The sequence below is a fragment of the Apteryx rowi genome, unplaced genomic scaffold (assembly GCF_003343035.1).
Source record: "Apteryx rowi isolate R43461 unplaced genomic scaffold, aptRow1 scaffold_402, whole genome shotgun sequence".
Lineage (NCBI taxonomy): Eukaryota > Metazoa > Chordata > Aves > Apterygiformes > Apterygidae > Apteryx > Apteryx rowi.
Genome location: NW_020450552.1, coordinates 97,177 through 123,523, shown reverse-complemented (window position 1 = coordinate 123,523; position 26,347 = coordinate 97,177). Strand labels below are relative to the sequence as shown.

Below are 26,347 nucleotides of genomic sequence, written 5' to 3'. Positions count from 1 at the left end.
CAGGGGACAGTTTGATGCTGGACTGGCAGAGGAGCACGGTGACATCCAACTTCTCTAATAGCTGGCCTAGAAGGAAGGGACAGTCAATGACATTGCAAACAGACAGTAGGATTCCTCCTACAATCAATATTTCCAACAGTAGCAGCACGCACAATAAATCATTGAAATACGGATAGCAAAGAGAGGGGTTTCAAGTTCCTAAATGCTTTTGATCTGGTGAAATGCCCTGCACCAGTCTGGAGGAAACTTCACAGACGTGCTGCCTCTGTGTTACTTCCAAAGCGGTCATGTTTATTTTGTCATTTTTCAGCCCTTGAAGTTTCAGCTCTGACCGGTCAGCCGTCTAGCTCTAGGTACAAAAAATTTGGGAACTTAGTACTTTCTTTAAAAACAAAACAAAACAAAACAAACAAATGAGCCAAAAGAAAYGGATGACAAGGCCCCCTTCAGGTGGAAGAAGTGGTGATGGTCTCTGTAATACACTGATTCAGTACCCACTAATTACAGTGCTCATCCAGAACACAGAAGACCTGGATAAAATCCCCGCTAGGCCTGCAGAGATCTGAAACGCACACAGTTTACAGAAGTGTTTTAAACAACAGGCTACTGGGTGTCCTGGGAGTAGCTGTCCCAATCCATCATAGATTACATTACCTCCAATAGGGAATTTCAGTACAATCCTTTCAGCCTCAGGAGACTAGGTATAACCTCTGGCCACAGCATAGCTTTCTTTAACAGACTCTATGAGAGATCTGAGTGACCAAAACTATAACTATCCAAATGTTACTGACCTGCAGTTTTTTTGGTCAGAAGGTCAAAGACTGACTTGTCCTTGGTGACTGGAGATACTTGACTTCCTGTCTTGCCAACTCCTCACAACAGAGCTTTGCTTGTGCTTCTTTACTCATAAGCCTATCGAATGGGTAATACATAGGCTGATCCCCTTTAGCTATCTGCTGATCTGTTACCCTTGTAAAAAGATTATGATCATGCATTAGCTAACCACAAAGCACAAACAATACTAAGAGAAGCTCATTACTCTGTACATTTTTTACAATGTAACACACAAAAACAACAGATTTCCTGTTCCTGTTTCACATAGGTGCAGTAATTCTGCAAGCTTTTTGAACATCAGAGATTCAAGATTTAATGGAAACAGTAAGACCAGTAAAACAAAGGTTCAGGCCTAGATGAAGTCCTGCTGCATTGCATGAGATAATTAATTTCAGCAGGAAACAAAACTTAGATTTCCACCTTCCATATAGTTTCACCCCCACAACTTAACAGGCACGTTCTGGCTCACTGAGTGGCCAAACCAAATACAAAATGGGACAGTTTTAGACCAGTTCCCTTTACTGGCTGAAACAGCTTTGGCTTTCAGTACTGCTACACATATGCCAGCTATTTTCCTGAGTCCCTTTGTGCCTTCCCAAATGCAGCATTTAAGAGCTAAGGTTGGCCACTGTGTCCAACCTACAGTTAAATTGCATCTGTATTACTGAGATGATACAYTACGTCGATTCTGGTATCTATTATCTAGATGATACTTGAACGAGTCAAATGGATTCAAGTGCTCTCACAGGTACCTAAGATTCCTACACTAGGAAAACTTTTCTAACAAAAGTTTACTCTTTATCAGAGGAAAAAAAGTTCTCTGTATAGGAAAACCCAGCACAAACCTCTTGTGATCTCTTGTTCCAAATCCCTGTTTGAAAGATTCCGAATCATGTATTTCTTCTGAAATAAGTGGAGCTTTAAATTAGCTCTTTCAGTAATTTTCCGGCAAAACACATCAACGTAAATGTGCTCCAAACCATTTTTTTCCTACACCTATGCTATAGCAGATCTTCAGCTGACTGCACACTCACCTTGGGCACTAATATTTGTTTCTTGGTAGCTCTTGGAGCCCTTCTGCTTCCCCCTATCAGAATGCCTCAACTGGGGCAGCCTTGCTCACTGTCTTGATGACTGTGGAGAGTCAGCAAATTTCAACATCAGACCACATCWCTTCACTAAAAACAAGGTACACCGCACTGAAAAACCCTAAAATGGTCTCAGAATTACTTCTGAATCAGCTGGTCCTCTGTCAATGTTCTTAAATGAATTGCTTCTCTTCAGGTCAGTGGAAACTGTGAATTCAAGGCATCTCCAAAGCCCTGCTCCACATCTCAATGAGATTAAATTCCCATTAGGCACTCTTCCTGTCTTTTGATATCCCTCACAGGCTTACAAGAAGGCCCAAATGCATCATCCCATAGGCTCCAAGAGGTGTTTCACTTGGAACACTGCTGCCTATTCTTACTTTGGTGCTTGTGCTTAGTTCTTTTACATGATACTCTGCTGAAAGTACACACAAACGACATGAGGGACCCTATTCAGAAATATGCCAATCTTTGAGCTGCATAGGGCAGACAAGCAGAGTAACTGATAAAGCTATAGGTGCAACACGGTAACTGAGCAGAGATCAAGTTCAGACAAGCACTATTACAACCCCTATTTAATTGATATAGCCATTATCTGCAGAGGATACTCGCCAGTCACCTTCAGCAGAACCTGTGCTAATATAGCTACAACGAAGGAGCACTTACTTTTTAATCGTGTGTTCTTTGCAAGAGTATAGGCTATGATCTCATATCTTGGAGCGACAAGCGCTGAAGGCATCAGACTGCGAGGGGACTAGAAGCTGGGTTGTAACTCCTTATTCTAGTGTATCTTCATATGGAGGAGGAGGAAGAGGAAGCACCAGTCTGAACACAGACCTGACAAACGCAGGTAAACCCTGTCTCATAAATATGTGCATCTAGAGTAAGATTCACGCTGACAAAAGGCTCTCAGATAGTCGCAGACCACATAGAGCAAGTAACTATTCTGTCTTTGGAAACATCAGGCCTGTGTTCTGCAACAAGAAGTAGAGCTTTTGCTCACCAGCCCAGTATGGACATTAATAGTACTGTAATTCCTGCCACTAATCTGGAAAACACAATCAACAACAGTAAAACGTACCCTTTTCTTCAATTGTTTGTGCTATTTCCATCTGTTCTTCCACATTCAGAGTAAGCTTGGAGAGGGAAAGATAATTTCCATATCCTCGCTTGTTTAAAAGGCTTATACCAATGTAGGGTTACTAGTAGGCTGGCCAGGCAGTTTGACATCTCTGACATTGTTTGATGCTCTCCTACATAATCCCCGCAAGCAAAGACAGATCTCCAACAAGGCAAGAAGCAACCAAGCTGAATGCTAACTGCTGCTATCTAGTGGTGACAGAGGTGTGGGAGAGAACTGAGGAGGGCAGGGAAGGCAAAGGGTAGATTTGGTTGGAAAAGGCATGGGACACCAAGAGGCAAGGCACAAAGGTTAGCAACATGACAGGGAGCAGGTCTGTGTGTGGGGAGGCAGGGAGGACAGACAGTTGTCAGAGACAGACGTTCTCCTCCCTGCTATGCTGGCATGTGGGGGCCTTTGTTTCCTCCTCCAATTTATGTGCCCAGAGTTGGGTGGTTGCGACCCTTGAAGGTGAACTCTACCCTTGCGTGAGACCTGGGGCTGGGGAGCTCCAGCCTCCACCTGATCTGATGAATTGCATCCCTTATGGAGGCCTGAACCCCTCATAAATCAGCTGTAGTTTAAGGAGTCCTGCTCCTCCAGGCTGGGGAGAAGCAACCAGAGCCCCTCTCCACTCCCAGTATGTGTGCTAAGCAGCCAGGTCTGTGGGGAAAGTCCAAACTCCTCTTCCTCTACCCCAACTTTGGGAGTAACCCTGCTCTTCTGTACATAGTCCTGAAGTTGTATGATGAAACCACACACAAGCACAGAGTGCAGTGACTAGGACAAAAGCTGAGGAGGGGTTGGCTTGATGTTACGCCAGGCTCTCAAACAGGGCTGGGGGAGAGAAGAGTCGAGGTTTCATACCCAGTTCAGGCTTCCCCACAGCTCTGAAATGTCTGTTAAAGATCCATTTTTAGAGGGCTTTAAATCCTCATGCATACTGAGATTACCATGAGGTTGGAGAGCATCATGGAAATACAGGCAGTGCCAGTGAGCCAGCCATGAAATTGTTTGTGCTGATGGTTCCCAGCATAGAGCATTACCCTCCACTCCTTAAGGCTGACAAATTGTAGCATGTTTTGGTACGTACCTGACAACATCATGCCTCTCATCTCGGTTCCTCTACCCGCAGTCCCCTTCTGCACAGCACACAGCATGTCTTTGGGCAAGCAAAGCTGAATGCGATGTTTGACAGAGGATTAAATTGTACTTAGGAGTGAGCTTAACGTTTATGATTAAGAGTCCCTCCTCTCTTGCTGGGGATGTAGGAACCCCATCCTGCCCTGCTAGGGGATCTGAAATGAAATAATGCTTCCAGAAGCACCTCAGTTTTCTTGGTATCCCCATGTAAAAGCTAGTAAGTGTGCAGGTCTGAGCCTCTCTCCCTGCCCACCATTTCCTAGGATCAGAAAAACCTACTATGAACCTCCCTTTCCTTCACTCCTTCCCCTCCACTGTAAGCAAGGCAGGATTTTAAGGACCACCTCCCAATCCAGTTTCCTCCCCTCCCCCCCCCCCAAATATCCAACTAAGGAAGGAAGAAGGTATCTCTCTTGCAAATGATGGGAAGCCAGCAACACAGAGGCATAGGGCTTACAATATGCATAAAGGAATTGAGGCAGAGAAGGAGATGGAGCAGCCTTAGTAGACACATTAATGCAATTGTCTGGTAACAAAACTGTTCAGATTTTGGGACACATACCATGGTGCTCTTTCTCTTGCCAGACCACATTCTTGATCTATGCAGCCTACATTTCAAATCCCAGTCACAATACCAATTCCAGTGTGACCATACAGGAAGCTCTGAAAAGTCATACAGCATCTGTAGTGCGCATCAGTGGTGGTTAATGAGGAATCTGCGTAGGAGCTGTAATGGAGTCTTCAGTTAGGAGTTAGTAAGCGAACAAACATTAGAAGAAGGTGTCTGGTGGATGAATTTGTGGGATTAGCTGCATCTCTCCCACTCAAGCTGCCATCACACATCTGTTTTCTGTTTACACTTGAAACATTTTTGTCAGGGAAGATGTTCCTGCGTTGTACTGTTTTGGCTAAGCCTTAGACAGCAGATTTGCTTTGGGATACACTGCCACGTACCCATCGGTCAGGGAGCAAGTTTGGGCCTCTGAAGGGCGCTGCTGGTTGGTAGTCTGCCTCGAGCTCTGTTCTGGATGGAGCAAGCTCYCCCCAGGGCATGTCCCAGGCCCTGTTCTGGAGACAATCCACTAAAGCAGCTGTTTCCACAAGGCAGTGTGGATGAGACTGATCCATGCTCCAATCCACACAGTCCTCCAGTGCTATCCTGTCAGTGTCTGCACCCTTAAATGCCCCATCCAAAATGCCCACGCAATTGCCCACACTCCAAAGCATCTGACATGTATCCACAGTCAGTATTAAAAAAAACAAAAAAAACAAAAAAACAAACACTCTTGACAGTGTTGCAACACAATCCTATATTTTTTTCCTTTTGAAGCATCCAAAACAAAAAAACAGCTTCTTTTGGCCACAGGTACCATGTTTGTCCACAGTAATAAAGCAAAGACACAACCAATTAAAAGGGGTCTAACCCTAAGCCATGTAGACATTAGCCAGTCTGCAGCCTCTTGGCCTCAGGGCCAAGAATTGGTTTCTGTTTCATTTTTATTTTGCAATATAGATGTAGCCTTGGAATCTCTACTCTGTGGCTACAGCAGTCTCGAGCCTATTTCTTTCCCATATGCAATTGCCTAAATGGTCACTGCCTTTTGCAAACAGTGTTTCTGTCTCTGCTCTGTAAAGCAGGAAATCCAATGGTAAAATCTGCTAATGGCTGAGCAAACATCACCTGACAATTCTGCATGATCTTACATGCACGACCTTCTGGAGTATCAACACCAAGAAAACTCAAGCTTCTGAAATTCAGGAAGTTAAGGTAAGGTAAGGTGAACTCTACAGGCAGTTTAAAATCTGCTTTCTTTGCACAAGGCTCCAGCATACTCAAAAGCCACAACTACCCCATTCTGCATACCCATGCCTTGCTCTATTTCAGAGACAGAATATTGCACCTATCAAATTTTACAGCTTCCTCACTCACCTGCACTCGGTGTCATCTAATATAGCCTGTTTCTTTCCTACCAACCTGCTGACAAACCCCACGGCAAGAGGGACTTCTGTGTCCCACCTAATACTCATTATACATCATGACACTGAAATGAGGCACAGTGGATTTCTCAGAGATTTCTGTGTGTCATAATCACACAGAGGGATGCAATCAAACAAACAAGCAATGTCATCTCTCCCCTGCAGGAGCAGGACTTTCCCAGCTCACTTTGTAGCACAACCACAGCTCTGCAAAACTGTTCTGATTAACCTCATCACCATTCAAGACTATTTGTCTCACTGCATCTACCAGGCTTAGGTATACTTAGATCATTCTCATTACCTTCTGGCAACCTCCGAGCAGACCGAATTGCATTCATAGGAGTTTCAGAAATCTTGAGTTTTCCTAACTCAGCCTTCTGGAAGGGCACAAATAACATCAGCTAACTGTTGCTCTGCATCAATCTTGTTTTTGTTGCAGACTGTACAGAAGGATGAGTTCTTCCAGTATATCATGAACTTTGCTTGTGAATGAAAAAGGAAGGAGGAAAAAAAAGACTAGGAGCACAGAAATAATCTAGGAAGAGTTTTATGCTTATTCTTATGACAAGCAGTTCTGACTGCAAACTATAAAAATGAAATTTAAATGTGAATTAAAAAAAATGATCAGATGAGAGGCATTTTATTTGGACATAATTAGCACCACAGATTTGTTGAAGTGCATTGTTCACTGCATAGTCCCTTCCAGTATATGAATCTCCAGGTACACCAAGTGCTGACAATAGGAAAATTTTGCCTATAAGGTTTTTTTCCTGCACTTCTGAAATCCACACTGACATGAAATCTCTGTCTCTGGCATGCTTCCAGCTTCATAACCATAATCCCACGTAAGTTCAGTTCCGGCTTTCACATGCCTAAGAAATAAAACACTTGGTCAATTTGTTTGAACCAACTGAAAGAGTACTGTGCTTACAATTCGTCAACAACAACTCACATGCAGACCCCAAAACAGAAGGGGACAGGAAGCATTGCACAGACAGCTTGCTGGGGGAGAACCAAGACGTACAAGGAGTCTCTGGCACATGCATGCTGCTTTGCCTACCAAAGCTACGGAGAGTGTAAATACCCATAGCTAGGAGAAAAGAATTTCATCAAGCAATGCCATAAGGTCAGAGTCTAAACAACCTGTTCTAACTTCCAGGTAAATTCTGGGAAACAACATACACACACACACACATACACACACACACAAAAAGAGCATGTATCAGTGAAAACATACAAATGGGAATACAACCAGTTTTGTTCTTTTCACTACGTACAGTGCATCATCTAAGTTCAAACAGATCCATAGATACACTGGTGATGAATATTATCATCTTTGGTCTGACAAGCTCCATTTTAATGGAATTCCACTGTTTCTGTGCACAAAGCCCAAGACTCGAAGTAAATGCATGCTCCTCATACCCCTTCTATGAACCAACCRCTATGACAAAAATGGAAGAGAAGCAATTTCTTACGCAGGAAATTCATTGTCTGAAACAAATACCAAATTAAATACTTGCGACTAGGATGCTTCAATTTGAGACACAGACAACTGAGGGAAGATACAATAAAATATGAGTATTACAAAGAAGGGAGCAATTCTCTGATATTTCTCACAGGACAAATAAAGGACATCCAGTGAATTATCAAGCAGCAGGCTGAGAACAAACAAAATGAAGACTTCAAACAGCACATAATTGCAATATGGGACTCGCTGCCTTAGGATGTTCTGGAGGACAAAAATGTCAAACAGATGAAAAAGGGACCAGGCAAGCTCATAGAAGATGCACCATTAAGCTTGATGATCTAGATGCAGTCCTTAATGTAGAAAACTTCTAAACAGCTGATTGCTAGAAAGCGAGAGGACAAGCCAGAGGAACATTCCTTCAGCAAAATCTTTTCTTCCCTAACTGTCTTCTGCTGGCCACTTTTACTTCTCTTCACTGGCCTCAAACCTCACTATATGTTTCTTTACTTTACCAAGTACCTGTGGAAGAGACTCTAGCTAAAACAAAATCTCTTTCTGCTGTATTTCAAAACATTGTCTTCAGAGTCCTCTGAATCTCTCCTTACAGGGTAATCACAGTGCATCTGTGTTAGCAYGGGACCAAGGGCTGGGCCCAGGGTTGCTAGGCTCCCCAGAGGATCAGTGTTCCCTGGAGTCCATTTGTCTTCACTTCTCTGGAAAAAACCCTCTCCTCTGTATTGTAAATTCTCACCTAACACTCCCAGTGCCACAACCATCAGCTCTGCTTCTTTCCTACAATGAACCTTTCTCTTCCCCAGCTTAGCCGTCTTCTTCATCTTATGCCCCACTGGCACCAGCTCTCTCTAGCTTCCTTCGTGTCATCCACAGGGGTAAGACCCACATCTTAAGCTTCCAGGGAAAATTTCAATCTCTGAATATCCTTCTGCCATCCTCCAGGACATGCGGGGTGACACAGAGCCCTGCCTCTCTCAGTAGCTGTGGGGAGAAGGCCTGCAGCCAGCTTGTTGGGCCAACAGACAAAGTGTCTCGGCCTTAAGACTCTGCAGGCTCCAACCCTGCCCTATGGGATCCAGATCTGCTGACCATGCTTTGGGATGCAACACTGGGATCAATGTATCTTAGCTTTCAGAATGACCATTCTGAATTAAATCTATTTTTCCTCTGAAGATGACTATCACTGAAAGGGATGCATCAAAAATCAAGCTTGCCTCACTTCACATTTCAGTGCAAAACTGAAGAAAAACTCATTAGTAATAATAATCAATAGCTGTATTCCTCGAGTCTTCAGTGCACAATAAGAAGTCACCARCAAGAACATAGTTTTATGGTTTCATGACCTGAACATCTGCCCACTTAGCATAAATTTTCCTAATAGCTAAGAAGTGTTTTTTCCCCTAGTGCCTTAAATAAACGATATCATTTTTTTTTAAATTCACCTGTTTGTGAAGAACGCCACCCACGGGAAACTTCTGTTGTGAGTCTCTACGAACACACTCTGTGCAAAGAGATTTGGGCAACAGCTGTGCTGTGAAACAGAATGTTTGGATTAAAATCAATGAAACACCTAGTCTTTGGCTGAAGAACCTATTTTGTGTCAGATATCTGTCACTATTAAAGGTAGTTCCTTCCTCCCCTTCTCCAATCAACATAAAATCTCTATTCTCAATGCCACTACCACTGATTTTTGCTATGACTCTTTAAAGTATTATCTCTGTCATTTTACAGAAGTACTTTTCCTAGAAAAATCAAGTTATTTTTATCAAGTTGTCCTCCAGTAATTTATGGTGAGAATTCTTCCTCATCTGTTGCAGGATGCATCACAAATAATCAGTGACAGACATATCACACTGTCAGTCAGGAGAGCAGTGCTAGGGAGCAAGTGATAGATGAAATGATGGTGTATTTTGGCAAATGGGTACGAGATGCTAAAGGTCAGTCGGCTGTGTATAGGAACACATGTATGGTCACAGATGCAGAAGAAAGGTTTGAGAAAGATGGACTGTTCATCATCATCTTACTTCTGCAATGAGGAACAGCTTAAACTATGCAAGAATTTTGCTGGAAGATATTTATGTACCGATGCCAATGGGGAGAAAATAAGTTAAGTGCAGAGTATGTGCAGATGTGCRTATGGAGTATTCATATTAATTGGGAGTTCTTTGAAATTTGTTACTATTTCTGTCAACTCAAAATTGAGAGACACTTATTAAGCAGATATCTACACAGTATGCAAGACCACCTTCTCAAACTGCGATAGAACTGTAGAGAAACTTCCTAGGGTATCACACAATTTACCTTGAATCAGAATTTACAATGGTTTGGGAACAAAAAATGAGGCTGGGAGAAGGCTTGTGGTTCACTAAAATGTGCCACCTGCTCTCTGGACCACTGTAGAAAGGCCACTCAAAATTCAGGAGACAGATATTGCACATTACTTGGGGATATTCTACTCCTGGGCCTAGTGCTGGCAAAAACTACACCCATTACATCCTATGCATCTTAGAGAGGCACTCCCGGCCTGCACAACCCAACTGGCTGTTCTGTCACTTCAGCGTGCAGGAAGCCCCACATCATCTGCCTTGACATGCGCCCAACACACATTTGGGTTATGCAAGGACAGACTTTTATGAAAGCTTTCAGGTTTATGCAAATACATCATTTATTTATTTAAGCCAAAACAACTAAGAAAACACATGCAACTTTTTACTTACGTTAAGAAAACGCCCCACGTTTCCTTCCTTTGTGGCATCCAGTATATAAATATTTTCGTCATTAGCATTCTTCAGAAGTGCCCTGTCACCATCAGCCTCCTCACAAAATGCTTTTTGTTTTGCCTGCCTGTTTTTTTCCTCTTTGCAGTCAGCTTCTTGTGGTACATTTTGGGACTGTCTCACAGCACAAGCATCATCCAGCACAGCCGACAGGTCACAGGCAGCACCCTGCTGAGACAGACTCTTCCTTTTGCATTCTGCACCGTCCCCACCAGCAAGCTCAGTCTCTCCAATTTGCATCGGATGTTCTTCCTTCTGCTGCTGATTGGACTCTGTCAATGGACATATAAAAAGCTATTTTTCAGTATCAGTTTAAAGCAAGTCAGCAGTGACACTACGGGCCAAAGCCTTTCCCTTGCTTGGCTCTAAACTCTTACGTACACACCTTCCTTTGTTCTCCAAAATGTACGGAGCTTCCTCGCTATTTATAAGGCCAGAACACAGCTCTGCCCTTTTACACCTCTCATCGCTACACTTCCTGCTGCAACTCCTAAAGCACTTGCTCAAGTCTCCGGGGAGCAACCTAGTCTCTCCCTTCCTTTCAAATCCCACTCCAAATTGATTTCTTCCACATGGCATTTTATCATCCTCCTCCACCTTTAATTTCATTCTGGAGAGAATGACAAACTGTAATTAAAACAGAAACAAGACACACATGCAAATATCATCTGTTTCACACTCTCTCTCCAGGTTGAGCCCACTCCCCCCTGCCCCCATCGTTATATCCTGTTCTATTTTTGTTGTCTGGAACAAGTATTGGATGTGACGATAATATTTCGCAAGACTGACTTTCCCAGAATTGCACTGTATTTGAGAAACTGTTCTCATGACTGTTCAGCATTTCCCAAGATCAAATCTCCAGGCAAAAGACTGCCCTGTAGCAGTTAATGCACTGCAATATGCAAGGTAGTATTAATTTCTGYACTGCTAAGCTCTGGTAAGACAGCCTAAGTGTTATATGCGGACATCATCATCATTATTATGTGGAGAATAGGCCTGTACATATGCAAAGATCACTGTCTGCATTTTAAGTCTATCACCTGACGGGGCACAAGCCTACAAAAAGTGCTGTATTTATAGCTCTGCAAACCTACTTTCTTTTCCTTTCTTTGTTCCAGTGGTTAGTTTTGTTTTGCTTGACTGATGAGGTTGAGAACTATTATCTTCATCTGAGCTGGCACTGTGCACCAATGTATCAACTTCCTGTAAACAGAACAAAAGCTAATGAAAAGGCTGTGATGTATCGTTGCTGTATGTAGCTTTGGGTCAACACAGGAAAGCATCTGGATTTTAAGGCTCTGGGGTTAAAGTTTTAAACCTACTGTAAGGTATGGATATGACTGAGTTTCAAAAGCCCAAACACTTATTGCAGTGCAACAAACATCTTAATTTTAAATTACCATTCAAAATGAGCTGGAAGGAGTTCCCCACTCAATAAGACATTTAAGTAAGTGCTTAAGTCCCACTGACTTCAAAAGGATTTACACCCATGCTTACATAAGTTGCTAAACCAAAGCCCGAACAAGCTATTTACACGGTTTCAATAAAATGAACAGAAGTGGCAAGACTTCTCCTCTCCCACCAAAGAAAGGCAATTAACTGTGGGAGCTCCAGAAAGGTCAGCACTGTTGACTGTTCATAGGGAAATCCGATGCACATTCCTTAAGTGCAATGAAACTCACAGAGTAAGTTTACCACAGTTTCCCTCCTTTGCACATATTTCCAGGCAACACTTCACACCCAGATGAGAACAAATTCTCCCAGCTGTGCTACTGGATGAGATAACTGCATCCAACTTCTGAGATTTTCTTCTCTCCCTGCTATGCTACTCTTTGGGGAAACATTAGGAAAACATTATCACTCAGAGTCCCCACCACGGCAATTAGCTACAACAGGGGACAGAGGAGGTGAATGATTTCCAGAGATTCTCATAACTGGAGTGGAAGTGAAGAGTGAGGGTGAAGGAGGGAAGGCTGTGAGTAGAATTAGTGCTGTTCTCAGGGAACATGTTGGAGGACTGATAATGTAGAAGGGATGGGGTAGAGCTTCCAGCACACCAGCTTAGCTTGCAGCGTGACACAATCTCATGAAGAAAGTTCATTAGAATTTTTTAAATGTATAAGATGAAAAGGTCAAAATTAACATATATATTCAGCACAGTGAAAATGAACCTATTAAAGCCGTTTATTATTATTACCATTTTTAGCCGGTGATTGTGAAGAACAGCTATTCTAGTTCCAGGCCTTCTCATGGCTGCAATATTCAAATTCCTTGGACAAACCCTGTACAGAAAGGTCAAAAGCAAATTATAAAAGACAAAAAGACCCATAAATAACTCTTGCAACACATTTCTCTAATAGTCTTCCATTCATAAAGAACAAACTACACCAAAGTCTGCAGTCTTGTGTCACTCCAAGTTCTGTGACTATTTTGAATTTAAGAATTGAGGAGATAGGTTCTCAATAGTATTTGTAAAAACCAGCTCATCATACTAAGAGATTGGCAGCTGCTTTTATATTCTTTCCCAGTTCTCATGCTGAGACTCAAATTCTATCCTGTTTAGCTAACTTGATTATTGTATCAGCTCATCTCAAAATACAGTACCTATAGACAAAATTTTGCCTTTTTCCTGCTATTGCTTTCAACAGTTTTGACACTGTAGCTTTCTAACAGGAAAATAAAACAGATGTTGCTGGGCCAAAGGACAGAGAGGGAGACATAGGGAGATGCAGTGAATGTGTAACAGAAATAGACAACAGTCCAGCACAAAAGAATCTCAGTCTTTTATAGCAGGGAAAGGTTGAGGTAGGATGGAAAGCAGTATCTGGTTCTAAGAAACATATATTTTCAAGACATCAAAGTCACATTCACTTTCATTATGTTCTGAGTGTTGTAGAAAATACCAGCTTCACCTACAATGAATATCTGTACAATGTCTAGCAATAAGTAATAGCTCTTACTCAAGAAGACTTACAATCTAATACATTTATATGCATTTCCTTGCCATATAAAACATCATGGTATTTCCTTGGGCTACTGATAATGGCAAAAATGCTACTCTTAAGGCTTCCTTAAGACTGAAAYGTCCTTTTCACATTCAGAAGCTGCAGTGGTCACCAAAAGTTGTGACATTCTTACATGATTATATTTGGTTTGTCCTTTTAAAGGCAATCTGCTTGGGTGAACGACATTTAAGACTAAGCACACCAGTGTACTCTCAAAGTTTTTTCAGATTGGTTGGACTGTTACTTAAAAGGCAGAATAACAAAGGCTTTTTTGTCTATAATATTTTTATATATCCCACACTTCAAACATTTTTATTCTCAGGAAAGGGAATTAACGAGATTTAAGGTAGCAGTGCAGTAAACAACTGTGCTTCCCTGTAAATTACAGTAAAAGAACTTAGTAGAAGTAAAATCTAGCTAGTTGCTGATAATGATGTAATTTACAAAATGATTAATTCATTAACTTTCCAAGCCACGGAAATGCAAGTCAGAATTTGTGAAGCTGGTCTAGAAGATCAAAATAGGAACACCTTTCAGTGCAATTATCAATTTCAGGATCACAGAAAAATAAGAATTTGTAGATACTGCCTGTCTCACTGATGTGCTCTAATCCTCTTTCTGATCCTCCAACGCACTCTTAACCATGTCTGTTGCAAAAGCCTCTCAACTCCAAGCAGCAAGCACTGGAAGAGGTCTTCCTGCAGCTGCCCACCAGGTTTCATCTCTCAAGTGAAAATACATGCCTGGTCATTGTCCTACTATGATTTAAAATTCTATATCCTTTATTTCCATTACTTTTTTTTTTTTTTTTAAATAAGAGCTACTATGCTCTAAAAAGATACTGGTAGGTATTTTTAAGAGTTTCCAGCTGCAATTTCATGGTGCTTCTCACAGATTCACATAATGCTCTTCTGTGAAATGAGCAAAAACTTGCAATTGTTTATGGATAGTAAAAAGAAAGTGTTTACAAAGTAGTGTGGCAGAGCAGGGAGTAAAGTTTAGGAAAACAAACTCCCCACTTCCATCTGAGAAGACTGCACCATGCTATTGGTAAAACCATCCAGGTTGCTTTACAGGCTTTTATTTTAGAAATTGGAGCTATGAGGCCCTGAATGTAAAATGAAAACAGGATTATAGCTTTTGCATAATTCATTGCAAAAGCAAAATTTTGTTAGACTCTTGCTAGGAAAGAACAAGTGGCTTACAAAGAACAAGAGTTTAGAGATTGGAAGCAAAGGACATAACTGTTAGTGGCTACTTTGTTATCAAACCCTTCAGTGTCATGAAGTATTTTTAAATGATTTCTCTTTCTTCAAATTAGCATAATGATTCATGCCCTGAACAGATTTAGTGCACCCAGGAGATGAATGGGATTCCTAGAAAATGCCAAGTGGTACACATGTTAAGGGAAATTAATTTATATATTAATTATTATATATTATATATTAATTTATATCTGTCCCACTAGAAAAAATAATCAGGAATTAAAAAAAAGCTTAGGAAAAAAACCCACAGTTGAGGACATTCAGTTCTACTGTAAGTTTTATAAAAGACTTTCTAGAACAGCAGCATGCAAGTTTTGTTATGCTTATGTTTGCTCTGGTAAACTTACACAGTTGATTTATTTTCATCATTCACAGTCTGAGACAAAGACTCCTGCTTCTCAAGAACGTGATCTTTGCCAGTCTGCACTAGTTCAACCTCGGAGTCTGAAAAAACAGTGTCAAGTTTTCTTTTTTTTGAAAAAAAGCTGTGCCCTCTCTCATTCACACCACCTTGTTCTTTCAGCTCTTGATCAGCATCTCCCAATACTTCAGCTCTACTCATTAATCTGCCTGGAAGAAAAAGAAGGGTTTTTTTAGTTTGTTTGTTTACTAAGAAGCTAAGTGTGTTAAGTCACAGTCACTATTCCAGCACAAATTAACATTAAAAAACAGCAAGATCAGTATTTGAGAAAGCAAAATATGAATGCATTTATACTAAAGGGAAACTAGCCCTTGCACAGGATGCACAGACCTGTGAGGGAAAAATCAAAAGGCTTTGCTCCAAAATGGTTTGAAGGCTTGACTGGCACCATCACACTGCAGAGCTCTTCAAGGTTCTTCTGTCCTTTTGACCACCTGCAAGTCAAGATCATACCGACTCACTTCTCTTCTAACCCTACAATATTTCTCCGTTGGGTTCTCAAAAAAATTCCAGGGCACACACCACAGGGGAAGGAGAACTGTACTATAAACTTCCACATGTCAAACTTCTGTTACCTGAGTAAGTACAAACAAATGTCCCCTTGTCGATATCATCTAGGCAGCGGACGCCCCAGCCCTTCTTTTCTGTGTTAAACACTTGTAACCGAACTTGGATGCCATGCTGTACAACTCTGTTCTGACACATCATCTTGTCACACCTGCATGACACACTACACTCATAAATTCTGTCAAGAGAAAAACAACAAAAAAATCACAGTATTAAGCAATGCATTACCAAAACAAAGTTGCTATTATTAACTTCCTCCCTGAGCACAGATAAAGCAGCTCACTGAAAAGACAAAGACCCAGGCTATAATTGATTGTGTGGAGTGTTCTGGAACTCACGACTTCCTTGATTCTTGACTCATCAATTTTAAGAGACTGTCAGACAGATTTGGCAGAGGTAGACAAGAAAAATAAATGTTACCTTTTATTTTATAGGAGGAGATCATGCAAATGCAGAAATCCTAACGGAGCACTTCATTCTGTGCTGGAACAGATTTTAGCAAAGAGAGCCTGTCTGTCTGAACTTCATTAGCTGTAATAAGTTTTAGGATTTACCAAATGTTGCTAAAAGCATTCACAACTGTACTTTTGTGGACTTTTTTCTGGGATGGGCACAGTGTTGAGATTCTAGAACAACTACAATGGCAGCTTTGATTCTGTACGCCAACCATAAGCCAACATCACACAGCAACAAAGGATTAGGAAAAGGGGCTCCTCAAGCCTATGGGATCAGCCTTTGGCCACTGCAGGAAGTCACCTTGTACAATTCCTCTCCTACACTCCCGAGGTTACTGGCATCTTCCCCAGGCCACGTATGATTTTACAGGAGCTGCTAGCTTTATGATGCTGGGGCTCAGATGGCAATTTCAGAGCACCTGCCTAGACTGGTAAGGGGAAAGGGGAGCATGTCAGCTGGCTTGGGAGTTGGCTTACGTCTCCCACATCAGCCTGTTTCCTCCAGCACCAATGCACATGCAGCCCCTTCCCCACCTGCCTGGCCTCCTAAAGGGACTGCAGCACACATTGCAATGGGGGCTGCTACCACAGTAGAAACTGGAAGCACCATATCACCTTATTCTTCAAGCTCCCTGCATGCCCCATCCCAAATCCAGTAACAGCAGCTGGCTGATATTTCTTTAGGATTCTAGTTCTACAGAGCAGCTGGCTGGCCAGGATATGGGGCAAAAACAAGGGGTGGCTGTTGTTTCCCACTTCTTTGGCTGATGATGTACATTGTGATGATCTTGTGGCAGCCCTCCTCCCCTCTCCCTTTTCCCCTTGGCATGCCTGAATGAATCAGCACACTACAGTAATGACAAATAACAGTATAAAGATAAAAAAACAGTATAAATTCTGGGTTTCTTACCCACTAGGAACAGGTCCCTCCAGTCTTTTATAACTGTATCCACGAGAAGTTCTAGTGCTTGGAGACAGTGAAATTTTACTACAGCCTCTTGCAGTTAGCTGCAGGCATGCACATTTTGACCTAGAAGATCAACAGTAAAACATCATACGGAAATCCAAACGTATTCGGAGCAGTGTAATCAAATTTAAATCTAGTTAATTTTAAATATGCTTGACTATATGCTCTTCCTCACCTTTACTCCATGGGGTCATTTCAATACCCTACCATCATCTTTGTCTCTTGCCTGGCTATATGTGCTTTACAACCTATAATTGTGTTTTCTTCTTTTTCTTTAGCTGTCATGTTTCTCCCCTTTTTCACCCCTCATTCTTCTCCCAAGCTCTGTAAAAGGCCCATGCAAGCAACTTAACTGGGACAGAAACTAATTATAAACAGAACATTGTCAAATGGATTGAATGAATAAATGAAAATCACTTGTTCTGGCACAGCATCCCAATCTGATGAAGTAGTCTTCATCACCTTCCTCCCACCCTATTCCCCAGGAATAGGGGGAAGTGAAGAATTTTACACTGCAAATTGGAGAACTCATGCAATAATGCTAACTGTACCATCTTATGTCACTACAGCTCCAAAAACTTGCAATTTTTTTTTTTGCAAACAGCAGCTGACCAAAGCCTGACCACAACTGCACAGCTCAAGCATCTCTTAACTGTTGGGGAAATTCAGCGCATAGAAGGTGCATGCTATGTGCTTGCTGTTCCCCACCGCTCAGCTGAAACTAAATAACTTGAATTACTGAAGCTTCATTATTCTAGGCAGTGATCTCAAGCTTTTGTTGGGCAAGGACAATAATACTGCACACCAGCATGTGCAACTGCTGTAGCTGCCAGTAGTACAAAATGGATTCAAGAACAAGATAACAACTATAGGCAGAGATGATGTTGAAGACAAACACCCTTCCTGAAAATGGACAAAATTATCATTAAATTTACCTGAAGGTAACTGTGTCAGCTTCCCATGGAGTAACATATAATTCAGAGTTACTGGGCTTTAGAAAAAGACAGCAATGAGCAACACCAGTTGAACAGGTCAGAACATAAATGTGTTCCATGACCACAGGGTTTCATAGTTTCTGTTTAGGCAATGAGAGAGATGGGATTTAGAGGCTGTGAATGGAGATGTTTCATCCTTTGCCCTCCATAATGTTCTATGTCCAAAATTCTCTCATCTTACCAGGCTGCCCCAACTCAGCTCCAAAAGATACCATCTCAAAAAGGAAGCTGCAGCAGAAGTTGGCATGCAGGATCCTTCCATGCCTGCCAGGAAAATGAGCCTTCCTCAACTTGCATAAGTGTCTCCTTCACTCCCTTCCCAAAGCCAAGAGATCTACTTGCCAGCTCTGCTTGGAGGAGGAGAGGCATTGCCAATTTGGGAAGAAAAGGAAAGGAACATAATAATCCACCACTTGGTCACTTCCTTCCCTACAACTGGAGCTGTGCAAATAGCAGTACCCAAGTTCTGGAGAAGACACAGACATAGCAGTGTCAATCAACACAGAGTATGGCACAAGACAGCTACTGCAGATACCACAGCAGTGTCAGTCCTTCGTAATTTGGCACCGTTTGGTACCACGTGTCTTCAGATTGACAACATCACCTTGCTGTTGACACATCACGCGTCACTTGTTTGGGATCAGATGTTTCAACCTACCTATCAATGCAGCCATCTGTACAGTCACATGAGTCCACAAACATGCTGGAGAAATTGTTGAGATAATATCCACGTGGCCATGACGCCCTCCGATATTTAAAATAGGGTAATCTTGCACGGTCAATATCATTACAGAAGGAGATAGGCACAGACTCAGCTCCGTTGCTAATGTCAAAGTCAAATACAAGGGGTTCAGGATTTACAGTGTTCCTGCCCAGCAGTACGTATGTGTTGAAAGAGAAGTGATCAACAAATAAGAAATTGCACTCTGTTTCAAACAAAAAACTCTGCACATCTTGAAAGCTTCTCAGACTCCTTCCGCAGGGAGCTTTATAATTCACATCCAGAGATTTTGAAAGGCAGTCAGCTTTTGCATGTCGTCTTTGAAAGTGAAACAGAATCGGTATCTTAAGAGGATTTTCACCCTTGTAGGAGCTCAGTGGTCTGTTGGCAAGACATGCACTAGAGCACTTGTGATTCTGATATTGCAGATTTAGAGGTAACTTTTGTATTTCACTAGATGCTTCTGCATTCTCTGAACCTGATTTTTCCTTCTGCTCCTTTTTGCTATTTGGAATAACAAATGAAAAAAAAAAACTCAGTATCTTAGACAACAAGTAAACGTTCAACATTATTAGTACAGGAARTAATCAGCCCATTGCTAAAAGGCCAAGGGCTTCAATGAATTACTGTTTGCATTGTGCTACCGTCCTGACACCATATGAAGGTATTCACAACGGCACCCCAGATAAATGGCAACAGCTTCTGCCTGTGAAGAACTTACATACCAAAATATCAAAATGGTATTTTTATATATAAACGATATCTTTACCCTCATTTTCCAGATCAGTACCTTAGGCATGGAGAGACTAAGTCACATGCCTGACAGCCTGCATAGTCTGTGAAAGACCTGAGAATTGAACTCAAAAGTTTGAAGTCCCCCCACTAATAATGCTGGTAATACTTGTGGATCTTTATTCACAGCCAAATGTCCTGTTTTATTCTGCTGTGTTCTCAAATGGCAAATTTGATTCAAGTCTACTCAAAAACTCAGGCTTTCCAYGTAGGCCAAGTTAAAAATATTTTCTCTTTGAAAAATGTTAGGATTCAAAACTAGGTTTAAAACATTGAATGAATAAATATTAGAGAGAGTTAAGAACTCTCTTAAATGCAATAAAGATTATGTCAAACAACAAACTTTGCTAAACTGGAAAAAAGCGTGAAATAAATACACTGACCTGTGACAGCCTTCTACTGAGTTTGCAGCATTGTTATCCATAAGAACAGCCTGCATTTTGGGTTTGTTCTCCTGTATATCATGTCCGTCAAAGACATCACTTGCTGAAAAAAATTGGAATACAAGCAAAAAACTTTGGCGATCCACATTCAATTTATAATTGAAGTTATTTTAGTTACTAAACAGGTAACTGCCAAAATACACTAAAGACAATGCACCTCTGTGAACTACAGCTAACAAAGAGCATGCTGGCAAGTGCACTACTAAAAAGCAGCTACTACTTAAAACCTACAGAAAAGCCATGTGTTTGCACATAGGTTTGCAAGCGAGAGAGTCTCTCAGTGTCTCTCTGTCTGTCTCTCTTTCATTAAGCTGTCCCACGTACCTTTTAAGCTTGTGCATATTGTTATTATGGAAACGCACAGAAACAACACACGTACGAAACACACACAGATTTCTCTTCATTATCTGAGGTAAAAGGAGGCCAGGGTATTGGGCTAAGTGGAGTCATCCACACAGAACACGTACTTTGAACAATCTGGAGAGAACAGACACACACACAAGCCAACCCTACTTGCAGCTAGCTCAGATCCATCAGGGTTTATTAGCCCAAACTTCACCTTCACTAGATACAAGCCACACACAGGCATATACACCACAAAAGTGAAAACCCACATGAGAGTACCCAGTCCAAAGTACCTGAGGAAACTAATAATTAGAGCTTTTACCATGTAATGCTAACAGATTTCTCAGATCTACTTTATTGTTTTCAGTTAAAGGAAATAAGCTCCTGCTGAGTAAAACAAAATAAATTAAAGCCACATATTGACTAAATACAGTCGAGATGCACATACCTTTTGTCAAGGTTAAGAGATCAGTTAGATTAGCTTCATTCACCAGGGCCCAAGCCTGCCAGTAATCTACATAAAAGAACAAAACAGAATAGATATGAGGTTTAATTTAAGTAATGATAATAAGGACAGTGATAATAGGAACCACTAAAAGGGAACACAAGGCTTGAGTCCCCTGAAGACATCTGTTTCCCCCCATGCTAGTCTACAACAGTGTAACACTCAAGYTGTCGGCAACCTTTTACACCTCAGTCCATAATAGACTCATCTAGGATTCACAGTAAAGTTACAGCTCACATTAGTAATTGTGAATCAGCATCCTCTGGCTTTCAGAAAGCTTCTAGAATATGGTTTCCAAATACATACAATCTGGTAGCCTCCAATCTTAGTAAGATAAGTAAGCAAAATTTCATATAGAGTCTCTCTCTTTGTCACCAAACTAGTCATCTTCTAGCTAAGAAGGACTAGATCTTGTTAGACCAAATTAATGCTACTGCTGAGTGGGTGGAAATGGCCTTCAGATAGTAACACAAAAAAGAGACCAGTTATGTCTCAAGCTATTTCCCCATGCAATAAATATCACAAGGCAGCAGATGAACATCAGTAAAATCCCTGTTAATAATTTAGTCTGAAATCTTTACAGAACAGATCACCAGGAAAGTTCCAATTTAACTATGTCACAGATTCATTGCATTATCTGGGGGTTCAGGTTCAATTTTCAGCTATGCACTGCTGTAATATTTTGTCATAAAAATCAAGATGTGGGAGCTTGAGTACACAAAAAATTGCTTTACTAATTTAGAGTCAGCATTATAACACAGAGTATGTAGCTATATCAGTTAAAAAGCATCTCACACTTCTGTATATTTTCCTGCACAGAAAAAGCACTAAAATGCATAGATTACACCTACATGGGTAACTGAATAAAAAAGTCATATTTCTAAATTAAATAATTAAACCAGTAAAGAGAAACAGGTGCACTGTTCCAGGCCTATGAAACTTCTGATTTTAACACAAATAAGGGAAACAAATTTCAGTGGAAATTAGGAGCAATCTTATAATGCATTTCTGTTAGATTTTCCCACTGAAGTTTCAAGTTATAATGGTGTCTCCAAAGTCAAATAACACTTTATGGCAATATCATCTCAGTACGAAACCATTTAATTAACCAAGATCAGCTTGAAAGGCTAAAACTTCTGAAGATAAACAAAACGAGGCACTGCAAATACTTCATTACTTCTCAGGAACAAACATTTCACTTCTGTGTGCTTAGGAACCATATGTTGTTTGAAAAAGTATAAAGGCAGAAAGAGAAAATGGCAAAATACACCTGAAACAGTTAGCCTGTTTATTTTTATAACCAATGATGACTTTTAAAACAACTTCTGACAAGAAAGAAAAAACACCTGGCAGCTGGACAGAAGCAGTGAAGAGTTCGTGCAGTATGAGTCAGCCCAGGGACAAGCAGGGTCCATCCACTATTTATGAGGAATTAAATAAATAACTAACATGAGTATGCATAATTAATGCAGTTTTGCTGCACAGCAGTTGTACTATATATTATGTACTATGTTTAAAGAAACAAACAAACAAAAATCAGATGATTTCTCAGACTGTAATTGGTACCTTTTATTTATCAGCTCAGACCTCAAACTTTTTTTTTTTTTGAGATGAGAATAATTGTGATAAGCCATACTTTTCTATACTGCATTGAGGTTGAGTTACCTTCTTGAGTTATCTGTGCTCAAGAATGTCAACTACTAAGTAATTTAAACTCAGAGATATCTGAATTGTGGCAAATATCATACAGCCCTATATAAAGTGGGCTACAGCTTGATCCCAGTCCTGCTCAATCATTACAATGATTTCAAACCTTGGTTTGTGGCAGTTCCACTCTTGATCTTTTGCTTCAGCAACAGCAGCACATTTTGCACCTGCTCAAATATGAAGTCCACTCTTCTATCTTCCATTTGTGTCCAAAACGTCTTCAGATCACCTGAAACGAAAATTTCCGTTTACAAGTCTGTGCAGCTTCCCAGGAGTCTAAGCATACAATAACTCTTGGTAGACTCTTCAAAAGCTCATTTCAACAACAGGCAGGGGCCTGGCACTTCTGAAAAATCAGTCAGGACATGGTATATTTTTGTAGGCTTATACCTTTAAAAGTCGATTCCTAAACCTAACCAGAAAAGTGAAACAGAAGTCAAGTGATGAGCTGGAACGGCTCCTGATGGTCCATGAACATCCTTAAAATTGTTTTTGAAGTATGACTACGAAGGATGCTGTGGGAGCCTTTCTCCAAATACTGACAGATTAGTCCCATTAGAAATTAATCAGCACTGAAACTCACAGAAGTGATACTGAAGAATATTTTCAACTGAATGAACTGAACATACTATTAAACGAAACACACTTGGAAATTTTTCATAGCCATACCCTCCTTCAGCTACATAAGTTGACTGTCCTGTCCTACGATTTTTATTTTTTTGGTGTGTTTTCCAGGGAAAATAATGTTCAAAATATTTTCAGATAAAAGTAGATTGGTAAATTTTGTTTACCAAGTTATATTAGCTATAGTAGTTTATATGACTTCTATGTCATACCTCCTTCCTCCACTAGGGATATTTACAAAGAATATAACTATGTTTAAAGAGTTTTTTTTTTTTAATTATTGAACAGAACCTGGTTCATCACACCTCTTCTCTTCTCCAAGTACATGCACTTGTGTATGTATATGTATACATCTCCAAGTATATGTGCCTTTGAGGTATTAAATCCATAAGAGCTCTTGTTAAAACATTAGCAGTCCATCTTTGGCAAGAACTCTGAAAAGGGAGTATGTTTCAGGGTGTTGCCAGACTATGCTGAAAAAGAGAACATGCTCTCTGTCATGGTTAACATTTGTCTTCTTCAACGATCAAACATAAAAGAATAATTAAATCTGTTTTTCCACTCCATAACTGGTGCAAGAGTCCCCTGTCGCCACACTCAGTTTACATTCTGGTTTCAGGTGCCAATTCTGGATTGGCAAATGTGCAGGCATTTATGATGATACCTCCCCAGAAGTCACAAAACATGGCGGTTTTGTAAGGCTAGCAAAAAAGTTTTTCCTTAATTTTTTCCTTAGTAGAGGATGACTACCGGTTGCCCAACATAACAAGAGCTGAGTAATCTTATGGCGGATCAGAGCCTGCAGTTACTCTCAGAAGTCAGAGGGGAACACATGGAAACAACAGCAGTCAAGAAAGTAACAATCTTTTGTCACCACAACACCAGCTGCTGCTTACCTCTGCTGAGTAAGAGCTTGGTATTTAACATCAACACACAACATTAAAAGTACTTTATTTTATAACTACTAATTTGGAGAGGCATTAACTCTTCAACATCATTTCATGAGCTTTTGTATTCACAGAAATAAATAAGACATTGAAAAATCAGAGTCCCATTACAAAGATGCTCACAGTGTTTCTTGGAACCCTACCCTACTGCTCCAAAAGACAACACATGTCCTGGGACATTCCCACCCTTTTGCTCCACATGACAGTTTCACTATTTTAAAACAAGGAGAAACAGATATATTTAATATATGCGTTTAAAAATGCACATTTGAGAAATTCTAGTAAAAAGTTCCCCCAGTGCAGATTGAAAATGCTGCCATTATTTCTTATCTGTTTTCAAGTATTTCAATACATTTGCTATGTCTGGATAGCACTGGTAGATAGATTACTTCAGAGGACGGGTGACAGAAGACAGTCTTTCATTTCTGGGTCACCAGTTCTAATCTTGCACAGGTCAAAAGCAAATAGAACACATCACTACTACATTTAGTGCTCAGGTCACTCACTCATCTTTGAAATGCTTCCCAAATTCTCACGCTTGAGTGCCCCAAGACTCCAGCAGCAAATACAATGTAACATGGTTTTCCTTGCAGACATCGCATATGAAGCTCATGGTTTAATTTCGGTTCCCAAAAAACCAGATGTCCACATTACTAATGTCATCTCCAGTTTTAATGCTGCTGTTGTCAATCCCGGCAAAAAGGTCAAGGAATGAACAGATACAGGAAGCATCTACCTTCTCAGCCTTCAAAATGATTTTACCAGCCGATGACTGAGGGTGTGGACTGACATCTGGTGGAAATACTTCTAAAGCTGGCTTAGGCCATTAACTCTGCAGGGATTTTCTTTCCCTTGGTGGGATCTTTGTGGCCATATATCTCTTTTTTAGCACTGTATAGAGGAATAATGCTAGAGAAGGAACAAGCAGCCACAGCCAGGGCTACTTACACCAGCTAACAAAGAAACACTTGGGCGACTATTTCCTGAGAAGAACCTGTACTTCCAACGCACATCTTCTACATACATGACAATAGGCAAAACCATTGTTCTCCAGTAACCATTTTTGCACTAGAAGTGGTGCCAAATATATACTTTCCCATTTCGCTCCATAAATCTAAGTGACATTACCTTCAAACCTCTCTTCAGTGGAACTGGTAAGATTCTCCACTTTAAGGCAGTCTGACAGCACTGCAGGGGGTAAAGAATAGACAAGTATGTAAGAAACCAGCGGGGAAATTAAAATCTTTATAGCTGCATACTTTTTCTAAATTTCTACAAGTAGACAGATCAGTGAGAGCACTGTGTGAGACAGCATTGTGGTAAGAGTACTCATCCCACTTTCAAAGATACACGGAAGTCACATGTCTGGCAGAGTAGTCTTGTCAAGACCTAACAAAACAACACTTGAAATAAGGCATGGGAGGAAATCTTTTTTTTTTTTTTTAACAAAGATAATTTCTTAATATACCTAAAGCATAAAGCTTTCATGAGATGACCCACACTTTTCAGCATATCAGTTGAGGCTACATAAGCCCTGCTTCCTATTAGCTTATATTTCTCATTTTAAAAATATGAATGCTGCTAGCACAGCTGTACTGAAACTAAACTAATTTATCTAGGAAGAAATGAAAGCTTTGCTACAGAAAAAATCTGGGTCTCAACAAATGCAAGACAAAGCATGTGTATCTGCACTGGAGTATCACTAGGGACAGGTAAGTGGCATTCTTCAACCACATTGAAGGTATCATATTTCTGACTATCACCACTAGTGACACAGAGAGCGAAAGACATACCTCAGTTATAAATGAGTTACTAGGGGTTTTCAATGCTGTATCTGTAAACTGTTTCTATTCATTCTGGCACAGAAATTTTCCCTGGCTGACTGGGAGAAGGGGCTAAGCGAAGACTGCCGGTTCCTAGAAGAGTTTCTTCTGAGCGCTGCCTAATGGCTGCTCGGAACATTTTATTTAATTGTAGGCTTACTTCTTTCCCTCTCCATCCTGCAGGGCGGCTGCGCGGAGGGACGCGACGCGACGCGACGCGACGCTCCGCTCCGCTCCGTCCTCGCTGGGTGCCGCCGGCTCACGCCGTCCCGCGGGGCCAACGGCCAGCATGGGGCGGGCGGCGCCAGCCTCGGGCCCCGGCGGGGGCGGCGCGGGGCTGCTC

General features: G+C 41.1%; 1 protein-coding gene across 1 annotated transcript in view; it reads right to left on the bottom strand.

The window, feature by feature from the left end:
- The window catches only part of LOC112970710 (histone-lysine N-methyltransferase SETDB2-like), a 50,422-nt gene extending 24,108 nt beyond the window's left edge, over positions 1–26,314 (bottom strand). Inside the window, exons 1-14 of the mRNA XM_026075388.1 lie at positions 26,165–26,314; positions 25,310–25,369; positions 22,717–22,839; positions 20,847–20,912; positions 19,994–20,096; positions 18,756–19,322; positions 17,046–17,165; positions 15,689–15,858; positions 15,040–15,262; positions 12,620–12,704; positions 11,517–11,625; positions 10,363–10,694; positions 9,088–9,176; positions 6,927–7,034 (exon numbers count right to left, since the gene is read on the bottom strand). Of these exons, the coding sequence (XP_025931173.1) occupies positions 6,927–7,034; positions 9,088–9,176; positions 10,363–10,694; positions 11,517–11,625; positions 12,620–12,704; positions 15,040–15,262; positions 15,689–15,858; positions 17,046–17,165; positions 18,756–19,322; positions 19,994–20,096; positions 20,847–20,912; positions 22,717–22,839; positions 25,310–25,369; positions 26,165–26,180 (2,171 nt within the window). The 5' untranslated portion in view covers positions 26,181–26,314. The remainder of the gene's footprint in view (positions 1–6,926; positions 7,035–9,087; positions 9,177–10,362; positions 10,695–11,516; positions 11,626–12,619; positions 12,705–15,039; positions 15,263–15,688; positions 15,859–17,045; positions 17,166–18,755; positions 19,323–19,993; positions 20,097–20,846; positions 20,913–22,716; positions 22,840–25,309; positions 25,370–26,164) is intronic.
- Between the last annotated feature and the right edge of the window lie 33 nt (positions 26,315–26,347).